This window comes from Solanum tuberosum, unplaced genomic scaffold (assembly GCF_000226075.1).
Source record: "Solanum tuberosum cultivar DM 1-3 516 R44 unplaced genomic scaffold, SolTub_3.0 scf00105, whole genome shotgun sequence".
Classification (NCBI taxonomy): Eukaryota; Viridiplantae; Streptophyta; class Magnoliopsida; order Solanales; family Solanaceae; genus Solanum; species Solanum tuberosum.
The window spans coordinates 424887-442411 of record NW_006239031.1 but is presented as its reverse complement, the minus strand read 5'-3'; the positions used below and the strand labels follow the sequence as shown (position 1 = coordinate 442411).

Below are 17525 nucleotides of genomic sequence, written 5' to 3'. Positions count from 1 at the left end.
AACAGATAGACAAATTAAAAATAAAAGGGCTTATATATCCTCTAACTATTTAAAATTGGTAAATTTTACCCATTATTATGTTTTTAGTTCAAAAACATCCTCACTGTTACCTATTTGGCTTAAAAATTCCTTCCAACTATCGAAATAACTTTAAAATGTTACTCTAATAACACAATGTATTAAATTTGATTTATCTTATGATATAAATTTTAGAGAGTTAGTAAACTAAATTCATTATTATTAATGTAGAAGAATAAAGTTTAAATAACAATTTTAGAAAAAAATATGTGAGATCATCATAATCGAATATATATATAAAAAAAAAAAATAGAAGGAGAAGAAGAACTTTATTTATCATTGTTTTTGTTGTTAAAATGGAAAATGTTTGTATTAATTATTTTTTGATATGTTATTATGTGATTCATGTATTGACCTCCTTATTCGTATCCAAAAAAGTTTTTCTTGTAGATATATTATTTAAAAATGAATCTTTAATGACATGACATGTCAATTATGAGGGAAAGAGATTTTTGGAGTGTTAAATATTTTTTGAGGAAAATAATAATAATTGAGTAATATTTTTGTCTTAAATAAAACAAAGATGATATTTGAAAGCAATTATTAAAACTTGAATGAACCATTTAAAAAATTAACTTATATATTATGTATTTGAGAGCAAAAATTGTTAGAACTTGTTTACACTTTATTGCATCATTTTGTATTTTACAATATTATGGACTTAGATCAAAATAAGAAAGACTAGCCTAATTATTATGTTTTTATTTAATCAACTATGATCTTAACAATAAAAGTTCTCATAAAGCTTTATACATAGTAATATGAAGCATGACTCGAACTAGTGTTAAAAGTAGGAGAAATTAATTTTATTAATAATTTTTACATGTTGTTATAGTTCCAACAATTATAATTATGGCTCAAATTGAAATTCTTACAATATGTTTGTGATTCAAAATTGTTTTAATATGCATTCTATAACAATTGATATGAAGTACACGTATAACAACGTGATAAAAAAACATTACCTTAAAATTTTTAAATTATTATATTTTATCATTAGTCTAGTTTTTTTTTTTTTGTAATTTATCAAGTTTAGAAATTCCTTTTTTAGTGATCGACATGTCAAAATTGGGTCTTTTGGAAAAGCTGGATCAAAAGTCTAAGGTTAAAAACCTCTTGTAAAATATTTCCTTAAAGGTATTTTCACTCTAAATGCTTCGGGCGATGATGAAAAGAAGAAGAATTTATTAGGTGTTTGGTACGATGGAAAACCTTTTCTGAAAGAAAATATCTTTTCTAGAAAAAACAATTGATTTCTTAATTATTTTCTTGTATTTGAAGTACAATTAAAATATATTACCGTAAAAGTATTTGTATATATCTAAGACAAACCTACGAGGATAAGGCGGGGATAAGGTAAAGGGGGAGAATATGCATAACACAGGGAGATAAGTTGCATTAAGTTGATAAGAGTACACCATATACCCTTGATCCATTCTCATGAATCATCATATGATATAGGGTAAGAGCAAATGCAACTTCAAAATGCCTTCACCAGGCTTTCTTGAAACAACTAGAGCAGTCTGAAAAAAGTCTTAACTGGCTGTAATACAAATTACAAAGCTAGAACTGAATAGTCTTTGTAGCAACTAAAATCAAAATACCAAAGTAAAACATGCAACAGATAGAAGCATCTTCCCTCCATTAGAGACGGGCTACTAACGTTCTCCAAGAAAGGTTTGACAACACCAATTTGACCAAGGAAGGAGAAGATGGGGAGTTGCTCTACTATCAACCAGAGCAAGATGCTCCATCTTCCTGTTCAGATTTGAATGGCTCTACCTCCTCTGGAATCACTACAGGATTAGTCAACAGCTTAAATGATAGGTACCAAGGTTGCTGTAGGATGTGTCTTTTCTCCAGAGACTGCGTAAGTGTAAACACCAAGTGGGTTAAGGAAACACTTCTCTTTCTTTGCAGAATGGACCAGGATGAAGAACAACGAGACAACAGTACACACACACAAAATTAGGGCATGAAGGATGAGATGATAAAATTGGTGTACAAAGAAAGTCATACTGGTGACCAAACACAAAAGCTAACTTCCGAATCTGAGCTAAATTTCCATCCTTGGGACTGGTTTGGTGTTCTGTCAAATACTATTAATTAAGTCACCAAAAAGAAAAACAAAAAAAAGGATATTGATCTCTCCATCCTTTCTCATTTGCACGATCAATGCGGTTCTGCAACAATTGCAGCTCTTGAGCAATATTCTGACATTAAAAGTGAAAGTGTCATCAGATATTTAGATGTTACCCAAGTATATTGATTAAAGATAAAAATAAACAGGTCGCTAATATTTTCATGTTACTGATATGGAAGCTGTAATCAGTTTACAACATTTGATCTATGTTGCACGATAATATTTTGTATAATCATATGCCAATGGAGTAAAAATTCGTAAAGCTAAAAACTACCCGAATTAACAAGAAGTTCCTAAGGAAATAAATTATCCAAATCTAAAAGTAACTTTGTAAGATTGAAAACATACGTGCTTTGTGATGTCTTCATGAAGGATTTCAGCCTTTTGTTCAAGCTCCACCTGCAAATAGGAGAGTAAGTTTTATAGTAGTACTAATGGAATTGGAGTTCAGCTGAATCATTAACCGGAAAACTCGAAGAATTGAGCTTACATCTTTTCAGAATCGTAGAAGAGTAAAACAAAAGCATCAACCCTCTAATAGCTCAATGAGCTAAACCATTTAATAGAGGTGACACACAATTCATAATGGTGTCGGAGAAACCAAAAAAAAATCGATTTGAGCCTAATTGAAAACTCCCCCATGGCTCAGGGAATATATCCATGCCGACAAGGGAGGAGAGTGAAAAAACCAAATGCAAATTATAACGAAGTATTCCCTTTCTAGTAGCTTAAGATTTTAAATGAAGTGGTACGAATTCAAAAGGACTCTCCATATATAATAAGAAGGGAACTAGAAAAGCACTGTGTTAAATTGGTAAACAGGAAGATACCCCCAGTATCTCCCACACTAGGCAAGAAGTGCACTGATCCACATAACCCACTATTGAATCATGTTGTTTGGCTGATCAGCGGTAGTGTTCTAGATGAACCCATTCACTGTTCAGTTATACTCTATTTTGCGACCTTCCCAATAATGCAATTCTTGATTGTCTTATGCTTTTGGAGAAAAAGAATATTCAAGTAACATGCGGATGATGGGAAAACACTTCTTTTGAGGTGGCAATGTAGAGTTTGCTAAAAAGAAAAGATGACAATGGGTTTCAGAGAGGAATGCATTTATTTAAAATAGAACACGATGATAAAGGCATGCTAGCAGGCACTGTTACTTGGTGAAGCCAAAACTGAGGACACTATCTAGTATATGGAATATTTAGTGCTAGAGACCATGACTTAAGAAACTAAACCATCAACTTGTTCGCACTACAGTGAGTCATTTTCCCATCAACAACCTACAACAATATGGGACAACCGGACAAGGATTAGAAGAATAAGAGGATTGAGAATTCACTTGGCCACACCAGTATTCTCCCTTGATCAGAGTCCTTTCTAAAACTGGTTAAGAATTGAGTGCCACAAACCCAGCCAGGTTCTACTAGATCCTTCCCACCAGAGGGGTCACATGACAGGACATGAAGGATACATGAATATGACCAAGGGTAGTCACTCTTAGGGAAAGGATGAATCCTAGAGCAAGGCAAGAGAGCATGAGGTAAGTTGCAAGTAGCATGCTGCCTGAAGAGCTAGCATCCACTCAAAATCCTTATTACAAGCTCTACGGATATATAACGAAAGAGAAATTGGGTTGTTCTAGAGGCAACCAGAACTTGCACCGAGCAGTGCCAACAGAGAGATCACTTTTTGGACAAGTCATTTTTTGGGGGTATATTATGCTGGAAAATAGTTAAAACATATTAAAGCTTGAACTCATACAATAATATCTAGACTATGTTTCAACATAATAGTTACGTCAAACTGCAAGCAAAGAAACCTTACAATTGTTAGCTTTTTCAGCAAACCTGCTTTCACCTTCTCTCTAAAAACATTACATTCTTCCTGAGAAACAGAAGAAGATGTCAAAATACATTGAATTTCAGTTAACAACAAAAGCTTAGAGTGAAACCTATTTTAACGCTACTAACACCAAAATCTGAGACAACCAATGACAAAAACTTCTTGAAAAAAAAGAAGATAAAACCTTTTATCTTTTAAAAGAGCAAATCAAAAATAACCAACATCCAAAAGTAACAACTTTTTTGCAGTATGCTTTGAGAAGTTTGGAATATAAACTAAGTAAGAAGAGCGACAAGTATTTGTACATGGCAAAACTTTGATCAAGTGTTGTGTATTTTTGCTCCCTCAAAATGAGCAGTACTGTAGACTTCAGAGCAGGCATACAAAAATATTCACAACTGTTTGCTATATATATAGCTGATTAGCTGAAAAATCATGTCAAATTAAAGGTAGAGTTTGCATAGACAGATGCCCTCAAAAGATGAAGTAGGTTACCACAGAAATCTCAGCATCTGAAAGCTTGGTCAAGCTAACATCTCCAGCCATATTGGATACTTGAATTGAACTTTCGCTGTTGCACATATCGCTTGATCCAAGCTTGATCCCTGAGAACACTCCGTAAACAAGAACGATGTCAGTTTGAAAGCAAAATTGGTGATCAAGATTAAGATTTCAATGGGAAGTAATGTTCTATATTAAGACTTGGAAGATGAGAATAAGATTATGATCATTGCCTCACTCTCTCCATCCAATTTACTTGACCTACTTGCTTTTTTGTCTTCAAAATTTACTAAGCTTCTTTAATAGACCGATTATCATAATTCAGCACGTCACATCATTTCATCAACATATTCCACTCTATTCACATATCAAATTTCTACTTCAAAATTTATCAAAATCTTATTTAATTTATATTATAGTAACCTATTTTAAATTTTCTCTAAACCTTTGGAGCTAGTCAAACTACGTTTTCTACTCATCTTCTTTGGGTTGGAGAGAGTAACCTTTTTTAGTTTAGCAACGATCATCCTCCATCCTGAAAAGAGTGGTATGATCCGGAATCAACTCATTTGATCCTCTATGTGAATTGCGGCGTCAACGTCTTATTATTTTAAAAATAATATGTACATATTTGAAAACTAAATATTCATTACAGCTAATCACAAATATTATTGTAAAAAAATCTAACCAAATTATTTTAACACATCCTAGTCAAAGAAAGAAACAATTTGACTCCACAATAGTAATAGTATTATACAACATGGGCAGACAAAGTATAATATATTATAAAGAAGGTTTATATAATCCAGAAAAATATAGAGGATGTTAAGAATGAACTCTTAGCTCAATATAAACGCACAACAAATCTTAACCCAAAGGAAATTCAGTTCAGGGAAAGATGAATAAAATGAGTTACGATTTTCAACGTTTACTTCATGTGCTTGATTAGATTATTAATGTCATGATAACCACATAAGTGTAAACAAAGTTGGTTGAGAAAGCATAATCATTTATTTTAGAAAAAAATAGGTGTTCTGGCTAATTGATGTCCAATAATCTAAAAACTCTATATGGAAGATATGAGCATAGTGCAGCATTCAGACATATTCACAGTAGCCCAACGAGGGATGCTAGCCATTTCAAGACAAATCAAAGAATGAAATCATTTGTTAAAACAACCTGTAATTTGCATAAGCTGATGAGAGTTACACTGCTCAGAATCACGTGGATCTAACTTGACCCGAACAAAACTTCCTATAATCTTGGTTTCAATTGACTCAGGCTGCTTGATCAACTCCATTACCAAGCTCTTCTTCAGGTAAATGAGATTGATATTTTCAGGAATCAAGGTTGCAAATTGACTTTGTGCTGCAGTTGAATACCAGTTTGAGGATATCTTGTTTTGTTCAACTTTTACCTCAGTTTTAGGAGCCACCAATATTTCTGTGTCATCATCTTCAAGATCATCATCAAGCTCATCATTTTTTAATCGTTCCTCATTATCAACAAAATGTCTTTCGAGGACGCTTAATATTTTGCGTCTGTTTACCACTTTCTTCCCAAAAACAGCTTCTAACTGAACATCACAAAGGATCCTTGTCTTTTTAACTGGATGGATAAGGCTATGATCTTCTATATATTTAGTTACTATCGATGACACATCATATTTCGATAATTTTTCTCTGGTATCTTGACCAATAAACTGCAGAAAGTCAATTAGAGCTTTTGATCCCCATCCAACAAATTCTTGTTTCTTTGAATTGTTTTTACTTTGCATCTTTGTTTTCAGCTGTGTGCATCTTTTCTTTTTAAGCCTTTTTGTCTGAGATTCTCCATCACTGAAATCTTCATTGTCCGAAGAAAGTTGTTCATCCTCTTTCTCACAATGTTTATCTGAATAAGAGTTAATTTGGCAAATCTTCTCCTTGTCTAGTTGAGCCTTACCAGCAAGAAGTTTATTTTTATCAATTCCTTCTTTTGTCTTTACTATCTGATAATACTCCCTGAAAAGACCCTCGTATGTTTCGTGATCTCTAAGGTCTACACTTTCCTGGAAAGCAACAATTGTTCATAGGAGAAATGGAACAGAAGACTCATCAACTAGAGGAAAAATAAAGCAAATAAGAAAATAGACATATCAAGCAATACAAGAAAGACAAATCTAACTGACTATTGCCAATAAGATAATAGTGATAAAAACAAAACACATAATCTCACATGATAATATCCACCCATATTTACAGGAAGCCTAGAAGAAAAATAAATACAGGAAACAACAAAATGATGAGCAAACCCACACCTATTAAATACAACTAAGATGTTCAGCTGAGCTTCTCTCTTGTTAAACCCATGTGAAGCTACTCCCAGAGATGAAACTTTTAAAATTTCCATAAAATACAGCAAACATTGAAAATTGAACAAGAAACTTAGTCTTTTTACATTTATAATCTTTCACTTTTTCTGATCACAAATGAATATTTTGTTTTAAAGAGAAACAGATAGCACATCTCATACTCTCCTGCTGTCAAACTTGTTGCCTCTCAAGGTTCTTTAAATACATGGCTTCATTTATCTGTCTATCATGAATTTTAACATAATTATACATCAATGTTGTAAAGCGTCATGCTATTAACTTCCAAGTTGTTTTCCTTGGCTAGTTCAGTTAATAGTTTCCATGACAAGTTCTCTTTGGATTTGAAAATAAAAATTTCCAAAACAGTAAAGTAATTAATTAGTTAGTACTGAACCAAAAATTACAGTTTTAGAGTAACCAAAATAATCATGCATACCCCATCAGAATCAATATTCTTGTCTTCTTCCACAAGCAATGCAAGCTTTAGGCAGTTATTGCATAATCCATTCTTCCCTTTCAGATGGACAAAATCGATTCGACCAATGCAGTGAGAGCATGCAGCTCTATCACAACAATAACATTGATAATATGATTTTCCATGGCAAATTAAGCATGTATGCCGTCCTGGAACACAGCAAAACTGAAGTTACTTTTCACCCAACAATTTTTATTCTATGAAAGGAAAAAGCAATGCATGACCAGTGAACTAACAAGACAAAACAAGCCAACAATATTAAAGGACTCAAACTTAAAATATTTGAATGCAATCTACATTAAAACCAATTGGGGTGTGGCATTCCTTGAATGCCTGTGTGAATGCAAACATTCTTCTTAGAAATAAAATGTATTCGCAATGAATTCTGAAGTAAAATCTTCCTCCTCCCCATACTGATGTATTTTCCTAACTTGACTTTTGGCGTCATAACTAAGAGAAAAGTGTATAAGATCAGTTGTTAACTATTTGTTTTTTGAACCACATGAGATCATATATTAGCTTTTATTTTATTAAGGAGTGGAATAAGGAAAACTGTTTTGACCTGGGTAAATGTGGTCTGACAAAATATTTAATATGTATAAAATACATAGAACTATCTGTTTACTGAAATTAAACTCCAGGGACTAAACAAATATGGAAGTAAAACTTTCTTTATTTTAGAACCGAAAAAGTATATATTGATATTTAGAAATATGCAAAGTCATTTAAAGGATAAATATTAAGAGGCTTGCCACAAATCCAATGTTTATCACTTGTCCAAACTGAGTCATCTTTCTCCACACATGCAGGGTGATAAGCTTTCAAACATTTCCTGCAAAATCAAAAATATATTATTTAGTAGAAGTCCATGTAAAGAAAGAATCACCAAGCCACAAGGTAAACGTCAGCAACAAAGGTAATCAGTCACAGCGCACAGTGAACTTCCTTCACTCATTGAGTTACGAAAAAGAAAGGAAGGAAATTGCGAGTAAATGAACCCCACCAAACTGAATTTCATTTTGTACAAGGATTGTGTAGTGAAAATTACTTACATTTGTTAAATTAGAAGGCTTGCTTGCCATTACTTAATTATAGATTTTTTTATGCTTCATAAACGTCAAGTTGACATCAGTGAATCTACAGATCCGGGTTTCATGGAAATCAACTTGACATTAGCGAATCTATAAACTTTGTGTTCTACCGAAGTAAATGTTCCCCAAAATCCAGGTGAAAACCACCAAGCAAAGGGGAAATTTTGACCTTAAATTGGAAAATGCGTCCTTTTAGAGCCAGAGAAAGAAATTAAAAATGTTTCAAAATGATGACCATGTTTTTAGTTATTCCATCAAATATACCATAAATAAAATTGATTTTTTTAGCAAAACGACTTACCCATAGTCACAAATCATGAGCTCTCCACCATCTTTACATTCAAAGCACCAATCTTCTGCAAGTTCTTCTTTGTTGAAAATCTTCTTGCCCCTCTTCGTCGCCATTTGTAGCAAAGACCCACTTCACTATAATCAAGAAAATTATCATGTTTAGTTCAAATGATCAAAACTAAAATGCAGATATGGAAATTGTTGGTGTAATTTTTTTTCCCTTTTTAAAAAAAAAAATAGGGCAAAATGGTCTGATGGACCCTTATACCTGTATGCGTTTGTATTCCAAACCCTCCTATTCAACACTTTGTCAACTAAATTCTTAAACTCGTTAAAACACTATATTTTAAACCCTTTTCTCATCAGAATATTGTGTGTAATCCAATCTCTTACACTGATCCAATTACCTGTAATCGAAAGTATAATATCAACTAGAAGGATGAACCTTGAAGAAGAGGATAGTTATATCAGGGCAATTCAGAGATAGAAGCTAAGAAAGAACAGAATAAAAGCGAGAAGAAGAGAACTATCATATATCATTCAATGCCTTAACAATTGTATTAAATCTCTATTTATAGAATTGAATTGGAAGTTAAAGCTACAAACTAACGAAATAGCTGCTCTAACAAATTCTAACAAACAGTGAACAGTAATTACTATTTTGGTGACTAATGACCAGTAATAACTACTATTTAATATTCCTAATCATCTAAGCATTGTATCATACACATGTAATTCCATGTCATTTTTCAATGACACGTAAGAAATTAAATATTAAGAAAATAAAAAATCAAATATTTAACTTTGAGAAAATGGTCTAAAGCCCCCCGCCGCCAACCTATACCCGAAATCCCAACTATACACTCCAACTTTACGGGTGTCCTATCACCCACCTGAACATTTTATTTGTCTATTTACTCACATTTGAGTGTTGACCTGTCATAGGAGGTGAGAACACCTTTTCTAGGCGCATGAGAAGAGGCAATAACTTTAAATTTTGACGAAAAAAGTGTACGTCTCCAACGGTCATCTTCCCCAAGTTAAATAAACCATTTTTCCTTCTTCCCCACCATTAACCCTTGTTCCTTTTTTAAAAATTTCACAATTTTCTTTCAATTTTAAGGTAGGTTTTAGTTGTTTATGTTCATTTCTACTTTAAATCTTGAAGTTAGGATTTGTAATTTGCTCTAATTTGAATTTTAAATTTTCTCGAAATTCGTTAAAAATGGCAAATGAAAACTTGAATACGCTTTGTATGGATGAATCAGACATAATATTTCACACAATGTTGCTCTTAATTTCACGAATTAACAGAAACCTTAATAAAGCACAAACTCGAAATAAGGGACAAAAAACTAACCTTTACTAAATCAGTTGATAAACTACGTAATCAAGTTGAAAATACACACAAAAATGCTTCGATCATCACCAGAAATGCTTCGATTCAAATGGAGAAAACGAGATGAAAAGCTTCTCTTTGGCGGGGTTTTGATTTGTTGCAAAGAGGAGAGTGGGTTGAAAAAGAAAAAGAGTGTATAACGGGTGATTTTGAAGAAAAAAAAGAATGGATATGGTGAGTGATTTATTTGAAGAAGAAGAGAAGGGGGCAGGGGTGGGGTGGGAGAGGGTTAATGAAGAAATTAGTTTTTTAATGAAAAATAATATTTTTAAATAAAATATAGTGTATTTACGCGCTTGGAAGCAAGTGTATTCACACATTTTTCAAACTCAACAATATTTATGCCACATAGATTTGGCCAATGGTCAGAGGGTTTTCAAATATTGTGTTTTAATAAGTTTAAGGGTCCAGTTGATAAAGTATAGAGTAAAAGGATTCAGAATACAAAGTCATACAAGTATAAGGGTCTATCAGATCATTTCGCCAAAAAATAGCAGGCGAAATGGTCTGATGGACCCCTGTATTTGTATGAGTTTGTATTTTGAACCCTTATACTTGACTCTTTATCAACTGAACCCTTAAACTTACTGAAAATCGATATTTTAAGCCCTTCTGACCATTGACCAAGCCTACGTGGCAGTTTATTTATTGAGTTGGCACCAACACGTGATTTCACGGGTAGAAGGAGCGTGAACTCCAAATTTTGGACTAAAATAATGTTTTTTTTAAAACACCAAAAATAAAAGAAAATTTTAAAAAACCACTTCTTTCTTCTTTCCCTCCTAGCCCACCCCATTTCTCTTTCTCTCTCTAATTACCATTAACTTCTTCCCCATTCAACCCTCATTTCCTTTTTTTTTCTCCCCTTCCCACATCTCCAATTTCTCTTTTCTTTCCTTTTTTCATATTTTATTTCTTTCTAGAGAAACAAAAATGTGTTGTTATGGTAGATCTATTTTTCCTTCTATTTTTCTGGGTTATTTACAATTCATAAGGTGATAAGATTCAATAATCTTGAAGGATGAAAAGTGACTGTTGAATGTCTTTGTGAAATTAGATGAAATGTATTATGTAAAATTGTGTACAAATATTGTGATCTATCGTGATATTTTAATGGTGATTATTGGTATTAATGAAGAAAAGAAATTTATGTTGGTTCAAATGGATGATGTAAATGTTGGTAAAAAAAAATACGATTAAGAGTTATGAATGTTAGAAACTTCGAGAAAAAAATGAATTATGATTTTTACGAACCTGAAGAGCCTGGTCATAACTATAGACAAAAATCAGACATGAAGAAGGAAAAAAAAAAAGGTGAATAGAGATGGTGTTAATGGTGGTTGTGGGTTTAGGAAGGTGGGGGAGGTGAGAGAACTAACTATTTTTTTTTATTTTTATAAATAGAAGATTTATTATTTTTGTCCTTTATGGAATAACATTTTTGCTTAATAATTTAAAAATATTTATGAAATAATTATGATATGGAATTATTATATCTGACGTGGATATGACATGTCATTTGTGTAAGAGAGAGTGAGCTCCACACATGGTTCGAGGGGTTTAAAAGTCTCATTTTAATAGAGTTTAAGGGTTTAGTTGACAAAAGGTCAATTAAAAGGATTCAGAATACAAACGCATACAAGTATAAGGGTCTATCAGACCATTTCGCCGAAATAATATATACATTAACAGACAAAGAAAATCAAAGCTTGATGATTAGCCCGGAGAATGAAATACACATTAACAAACACAGCAGAAAAGCAAGTTCTCTTAACACAAAATTCTTAACACAAAATTCTGAAGAAATCTCAAGAATCATAATTTTTTTTTATATATTTTCAAACACTTCTAGCACCCATTGACCTAAAAACATGAATGTCGTTTTGATCAACTAAAAGATGTCATAAAAATCAAAATAAGGAAAAAAAATCAACGTTGATGGTCCAACATAGACGCAAATCACTGCCTTCTTCATCAGAAAGCTGAAAAGTTTTTATCAGCGATACCATCAACCATTGAAGAGACAATTGGGGTAACGAAAAAAGAGAGAATTGGGGGTAACGAAAAAAGAGAGGATTGGGAGTAACTAAAAATAGAAAGATTTTTCTAATAAGGTTTTTTTAATAGAAAAGTCCAATTCAACAAAGTTATACTTCTTCGATTGGAGGAATCTTTTCTTGGATTTTAGCAATCAGTTACTTTTGAATTTTTGACACACACTCAACAAGTAGACAGAAGAATGGAAACATTTGTCAATTTGGAACTACGACGATCAAAATAATGTTTAGTAGTAATTACTTAAGAAATGTTATACTTCAAAAAAGTTATGAATTGCTGACACACAGTCAACAACTAGACAGAAGAATGGAAACACTTGTCGTTTGAAACTATGACGATCAAAACAATGTTCAGTAGCAATTGCTTCAAAAATATTATACTTTAAGAAAGTTATACTACTTGGATTGGAGCATGTAACATCTCGCTAATTGAAAGAACTAGAAAGAGTTAGAATTGGAAATAGTCATTTTAGGAAAGAATGAAAATCTTGGGTTTTTGGTCAACTTCAAACAACCATAACTCCTAACTCAGGATGAGTTAGGTGTGTTTCCAAATACCGTAGGAAAGATCGTTGAATTATCTTTCAAACGCCGCCGAGTTTGCGCGATTCCAAGTTCGTATGAGTGAGATATCCCCATTGGAAGTTGGGTTGTTCGAATAAGGAAAGTCCAATCCGAATTTTGGAAGGGTAGTTTGGCCTTTTCCTTACCCTATTGTTTTAATTGAGTTTTTGGTAATTTTCTAAGGGTCTAAACTGAGTTAGTTCAGTTTATGCAATTAAGAAATACGCTAGGGCTTTGAGAGAAGAGAAAAAAGGAGAAAGAAGAAGAGAAGCTCAAGATTCGTCAAGTTCTTGCGATTTTGGTTGTGGAATTTGCCAAGGATTTAATCCTACGAGGTATGTGAGACTTTCATAGCGTTGGGTTCATTCACCCACGCGCCAAACATGTTTGTTTCAGCGATATTCGTTTCTAGAAAGTTGAAAGTATGATGTTCTTGAATTATGATCTTGAAGTTTGTTTTAGTTCCTGAGATTTGATGGGATTGTGGGGTTCTTGATGAAATCGTGTCGATTTAAGGGTTGTTTTGGGTTAGATTCTTGTGTATATATACTAGGTATTTGATCCTAAAGAGGGATTGATAAAAAGAATCGGATTTAGGCGAATTGGGGTGAGAAAACGAAGAAGGAAAAAGTCGAGCGGGTTTTGGCACGCAAGTCCGCGTCGCGGACTTGCTCCCCCAATGTACAAAAATTTCCTCCGTGTCGCGGTTAGGACGCGGGATCCTCTATCTCAAAATTTAATTTCGCAATCATTTATTTAAATGCATCTCTGCGTCGCGGACTTGCTCCAAGACGGTGATTTCTTAATCTTTTCTCATGTTTAGCTATCTAAAAACACTCCTAAACATCATGAGATCCTTCCTATCACAAATCACAATCCTTGAATCCATAATTCAATTCAAGGAAAGTTATGAGTCAAGTTTAGAAGTCAAGAAACAAGTCAAGAGAAGTTCATAAAGTTTTTCAAGAGTCGTTTACAAACGTTTTAACTTTGTTTTAAGACTTAAGTTTTGAGTTAAACAAAGAGTAAAGAGTTGAGTTCATTTCTTCACAAGTTATAAGGGAACTAAGTATTCCCAAGAGTTTAAAATGTTTTCACATTTGAACAAGAAAGGGAAACACCGATTTCTAAGAGAGCTTTTAAGCTAAATTTTGAGTAATTATCTCAAATCAAAGAAAGATTTTTGTTTTTACAAACATGAGCTAAGTACATTTTGGGAGTAGTATTGAGCACCGATTTGGGGACGCGAGTTCATAATAACTCAAGTCTTCATAAACCATGTAGCCATCATGGGTAGTAAAGGATCATACTTTTCAAATGATTCCTTAAGTGCTTTTTAGCATAGACTAGTGGATCCACTTAATTAAGGAGTTCTATATGACGGCAAAGTATAGGACAATTCTGGCAGCGTGGGCAAGACGTTGTATCACCACTTAGGCTCATAGTGGTGGTTGTCGGTTAGAGAAACTCCCACAGTATTATTATATTACTTTTATGTAATTGAGTTGTTTTTGAATGTCTTTAACATGTTGAGTTATCAAGTATTGTTTTAAATGCTTTGTTTAAACTGCACTTTTATTGTTGTTTTACTTCGCATTTGAGTTAAGTATTCAGGAGTTGAGTAAGGCCAAAGTAAGTGTTTCTTTCAGACTCTTTTCAAGCTTATGTTATGTTTAGCATTCCAACTCGCATACTCGTATATTCAATGTACTGATGCCAGTTGGCCTACATCGTCTTATGATGCAAACGTAGGTAACCAGGATCAGCATCCAGCGCCTCGTTGATCCAGTTGAGCACTCAGAGTCAGTTGGTGAGCCTCCTTACTTTCCAGAGGGTCCTTTTCATAATTGTTTAGTTTTCAGTTGTTAGGATGATTGGGGGTCCTGTCCCGACATCCCTCTTTGTTTTAGAGGCTTCATAGACAGTTAGTAGTCAGTTGTCTTTATATTATTATTTCATATATTAAGACTTGAGTTGCCATTTTGGCCAAGTTGAATGTTTGATCTTTAAACGTTCTAAGTATTTTATTAAACAGTTGAGTAGAGATGCATTGAATCCTTGTATTTATGCTTTTAAGTCTTCCGCTGAGTAAGTAAGTCAGGCCAAGGGTTCGCTTGGGACCAACAATGGTTCTCGAGTGCCAGTTCCGCCCAGGGTGTAGGCTCGGGGGGTGACAGAGCAATCTACTATTGTATTACAACACTCAATTACTCATGAATTACTAACACACAATTACCTATCAACAACTAGTCAGAAGAATGGGAACATTTGTCAGTTTGGAACTACGACGATCAAAACAATGTTTAGTAGTAATTGCTTTAAAAATGTTTGAGTTAATACCTCAAAATCCCTTCAAATTATTCACATTTTATCAATTTATTATTTAAATAATTGTTTACTTTTTTTGTTTGGTTCAGGTGTTCCTGCTTTATGAAGTTGATGGAAATTTGTTTATGCAGTTAATACTTTATCTCTCCTTTTAGTTATTAAAGAGGACCATAAATTTCCGTTCGCTCCCTTTCATCTATAAATATATAGAGAGAGATTAATGCTACTGTCTGATGGAACTTACAAGTTTTGTGTGCTTTCCAAGTTTATGCTCTTTTTTTTTGTCAAAATAAAGTGATATTATCCCAAGAAATTAATTTTAAAAAAAAAAGAGAAATAAAGAAAGAACCACAACTATAAGTAGAGGAGCCAAGTCAAACAACATAGAGGGATAAGTACAAGGCAGCAAGTGCAGCCCCAATGAATGGCTCCACCTAGCAAATCTACTGCATTTTCAAAATAAAGAAAAAGGGGAAATCTTTTAGCTACTCATAAAAGTTAAAACAGCAATGAAGAGATCAAGAAATTGCTCATAATCGATAACTACGCCTCAATCTCAAGCATGTAATCACTGGCTCTATGAATCCTTATTGTGCATGTCGCTCCATTAAAACTCGTCTTAGTCATATAGTATAACTATATCTTTTAAGAAAAAATATACTCCATTTGAATAATATAACTACATCCGCTGATGCATAGAAGTAGAACTTACATGGTCATCCATGCATGTTTTCCGTTGTAGACAATGGCAGCACCTACGCTTCTAGCAGGGTTAATGCCAGTGTATTTAATAGGGATGGTGGCCAAATGAACCAAGAACACAGCAAATCCAATCGGGAGAGGAGCCAAAATCTACAGAACACAACAATGAGTTGGTATACAAATTTAATTAGCTCAACTATAAAATCTAAAGCACAAAACGAGAAGTCAACTATAAGTACTCACAAGGACATGGGAGTGTCTGGCATTTCTCTGGGCAACAGTAGCAGAGAAGACTGTGTAGACAAGAATAGAAGTGCCAACAATCTCATCTCCCTTGGTGTAATCATGGCTCACAACATTGGCACATCCACCCTTAATTTTAAAAAATATGGTTAGAACCCTTTGACAACACCAACACCACAAAGCATACCTAGGCATTGCATCACAATGTAGAGCACTGCCCTGGTTAGGGACAATTTGCTTGCTAGAAACAGACCAAACGTGGCCACCTGATGATCAAAGCCATGAATTTTCTCAAGGTCAGAACACAGAGAATAAATTTAAAAGTATATAAGTTATATGCACTGGTAGTATAAAGACTTCTTGCACTATTCGTGTAATTTAACCTATGTAAGCAAGCTATTTACCAGTTTTACTAGGTTGTCATTTAATTTTTATCGAAGAAATTACTTGTAACTACCTTGTAAGTAATCTGATCGTGTGATAGAACTTAAAACTCAATAAAAACCAATTCTCCGTGATCTGGCCATCTTTGGCTAAAGTACTACTTAGAACTTAATCCAGCTCTATCAGAAGGAATAACTATTAGTATATCTAAAAAGACCATAACAAGTAACAACATTGCATGAAAAAGAATCTTTTATTCTCCAAATGGTCCAAAAGGGAAGTGTTAATTTTGTTGTACTGCAAAACTCAAGAGGAATACTTTAGACAAAGAAACTCAAAAAAACTGGTAAAGAATGCAACTTGATAGATTTTCCTTCTTCATTAATCAAAGAAAACACAGTAAAGTTCTTATCTTTGAAGTAAAATATCACTAATAAAGCTTAACACACAATCAATTTAGGAGAATACATAAACTATGGCGGTAAAGAAGTATAGCCACTAAAGCTCTCATCTTTGAAGCAAAATATCACTAATGAACCTGATAAAAGAGACTATAACTTTGAAAATAAACACACAACTTTAGACAAATACATAAACTATGGAGGTCAGAAAGATAGATGCCAACAGTGCAGTAAACAAGGGCAAAAAACATACCACCAAAACCCCAAGCAATGCCTTGAACACCAACAATTCTACATGAGCAATTAGCCCTTGGGTAACCCATTACAGTTAAAAGCGTGTGAATTTATGAATATGCAAGTGAGAAAAGCTAACTCAAGCGTCTTATTTGATGATCCTCTCTTTTTTCTATTTCGTATTCCCCTTTTGCCTTTTCTCTTTCCTATTAAAAATGGTGTCCTGCTTTTCCAAGTTGATGCACATTGGTTTTACCTCTCTCTTCTTAATTTAATGTGAAAATTTCATATATGACATATATTACTCTAATATTTTCAAGTTATAGCACTAGAATTAAATTTTCAAGTTGTAATAATAAAAAATTTCAAGTTGTAACAGTTTCTTAAAAAAAAAGCTTTTTTTAAATAATTGTAAAAATTTGTTTTGAAA

At 33.3% G+C, this 17525-nt stretch overlaps 2 protein-coding genes across 3 annotated transcripts; both read right to left on the bottom strand.

Moving 5' to 3' along the window:
* Positions 1-1454: 1454 nt before the first annotated feature.
* Positions 1455-15932, bottom strand: LOC102596900 (uncharacterized protein At5g08430-like). 2 transcript variants are annotated; one of them, XM_006349359.2, is made up of 10 exons: positions 15844-15932; positions 8794-8918; positions 8154-8233; positions 7363-7550; positions 5753-6623; positions 4568-4677; positions 4055-4114; positions 2570-2620; positions 2221-2291; positions 1455-1954 (listed from the first exon to the last, which is right to left on the bottom strand). In XM_006349359.2, the coding sequence occupies exons 2-10, from the start codon at positions 8895-8897 to the stop codon at positions 1810-1812; spliced, it is 1680 nt and encodes a 559-aa protein (XP_006349421.2). In that variant the 5' UTR covers positions 8898-8918; positions 15844-15932; the 3' UTR covers positions 1455-1809. The 2 variants fall into 2 exon arrangements, with proteins under 2 accessions (XP_006349421.2, XP_015165022.1); XM_015309536.1 differs by lacking the exon at positions 15844-15932 and adding an exon at positions 9052-9187.
* LOC107060931 (probable aquaporin PIP-type pTOM75) lies at positions 15840-17184 on the bottom strand. Its single transcript, XM_015309509.1, has 3 exons — positions 17115-17184; positions 16077-16342; positions 15840-15983 (listed from the first exon to the last, which is right to left on the bottom strand). The coding sequence occupies exons 1-3, from the start codon at positions 17182-17184 to the stop codon at positions 15840-15842; spliced, it is 480 nt and encodes a 159-aa protein (XP_015164995.1).
* Between the last annotated feature and the right edge of the window lie 341 nt (positions 17185-17525).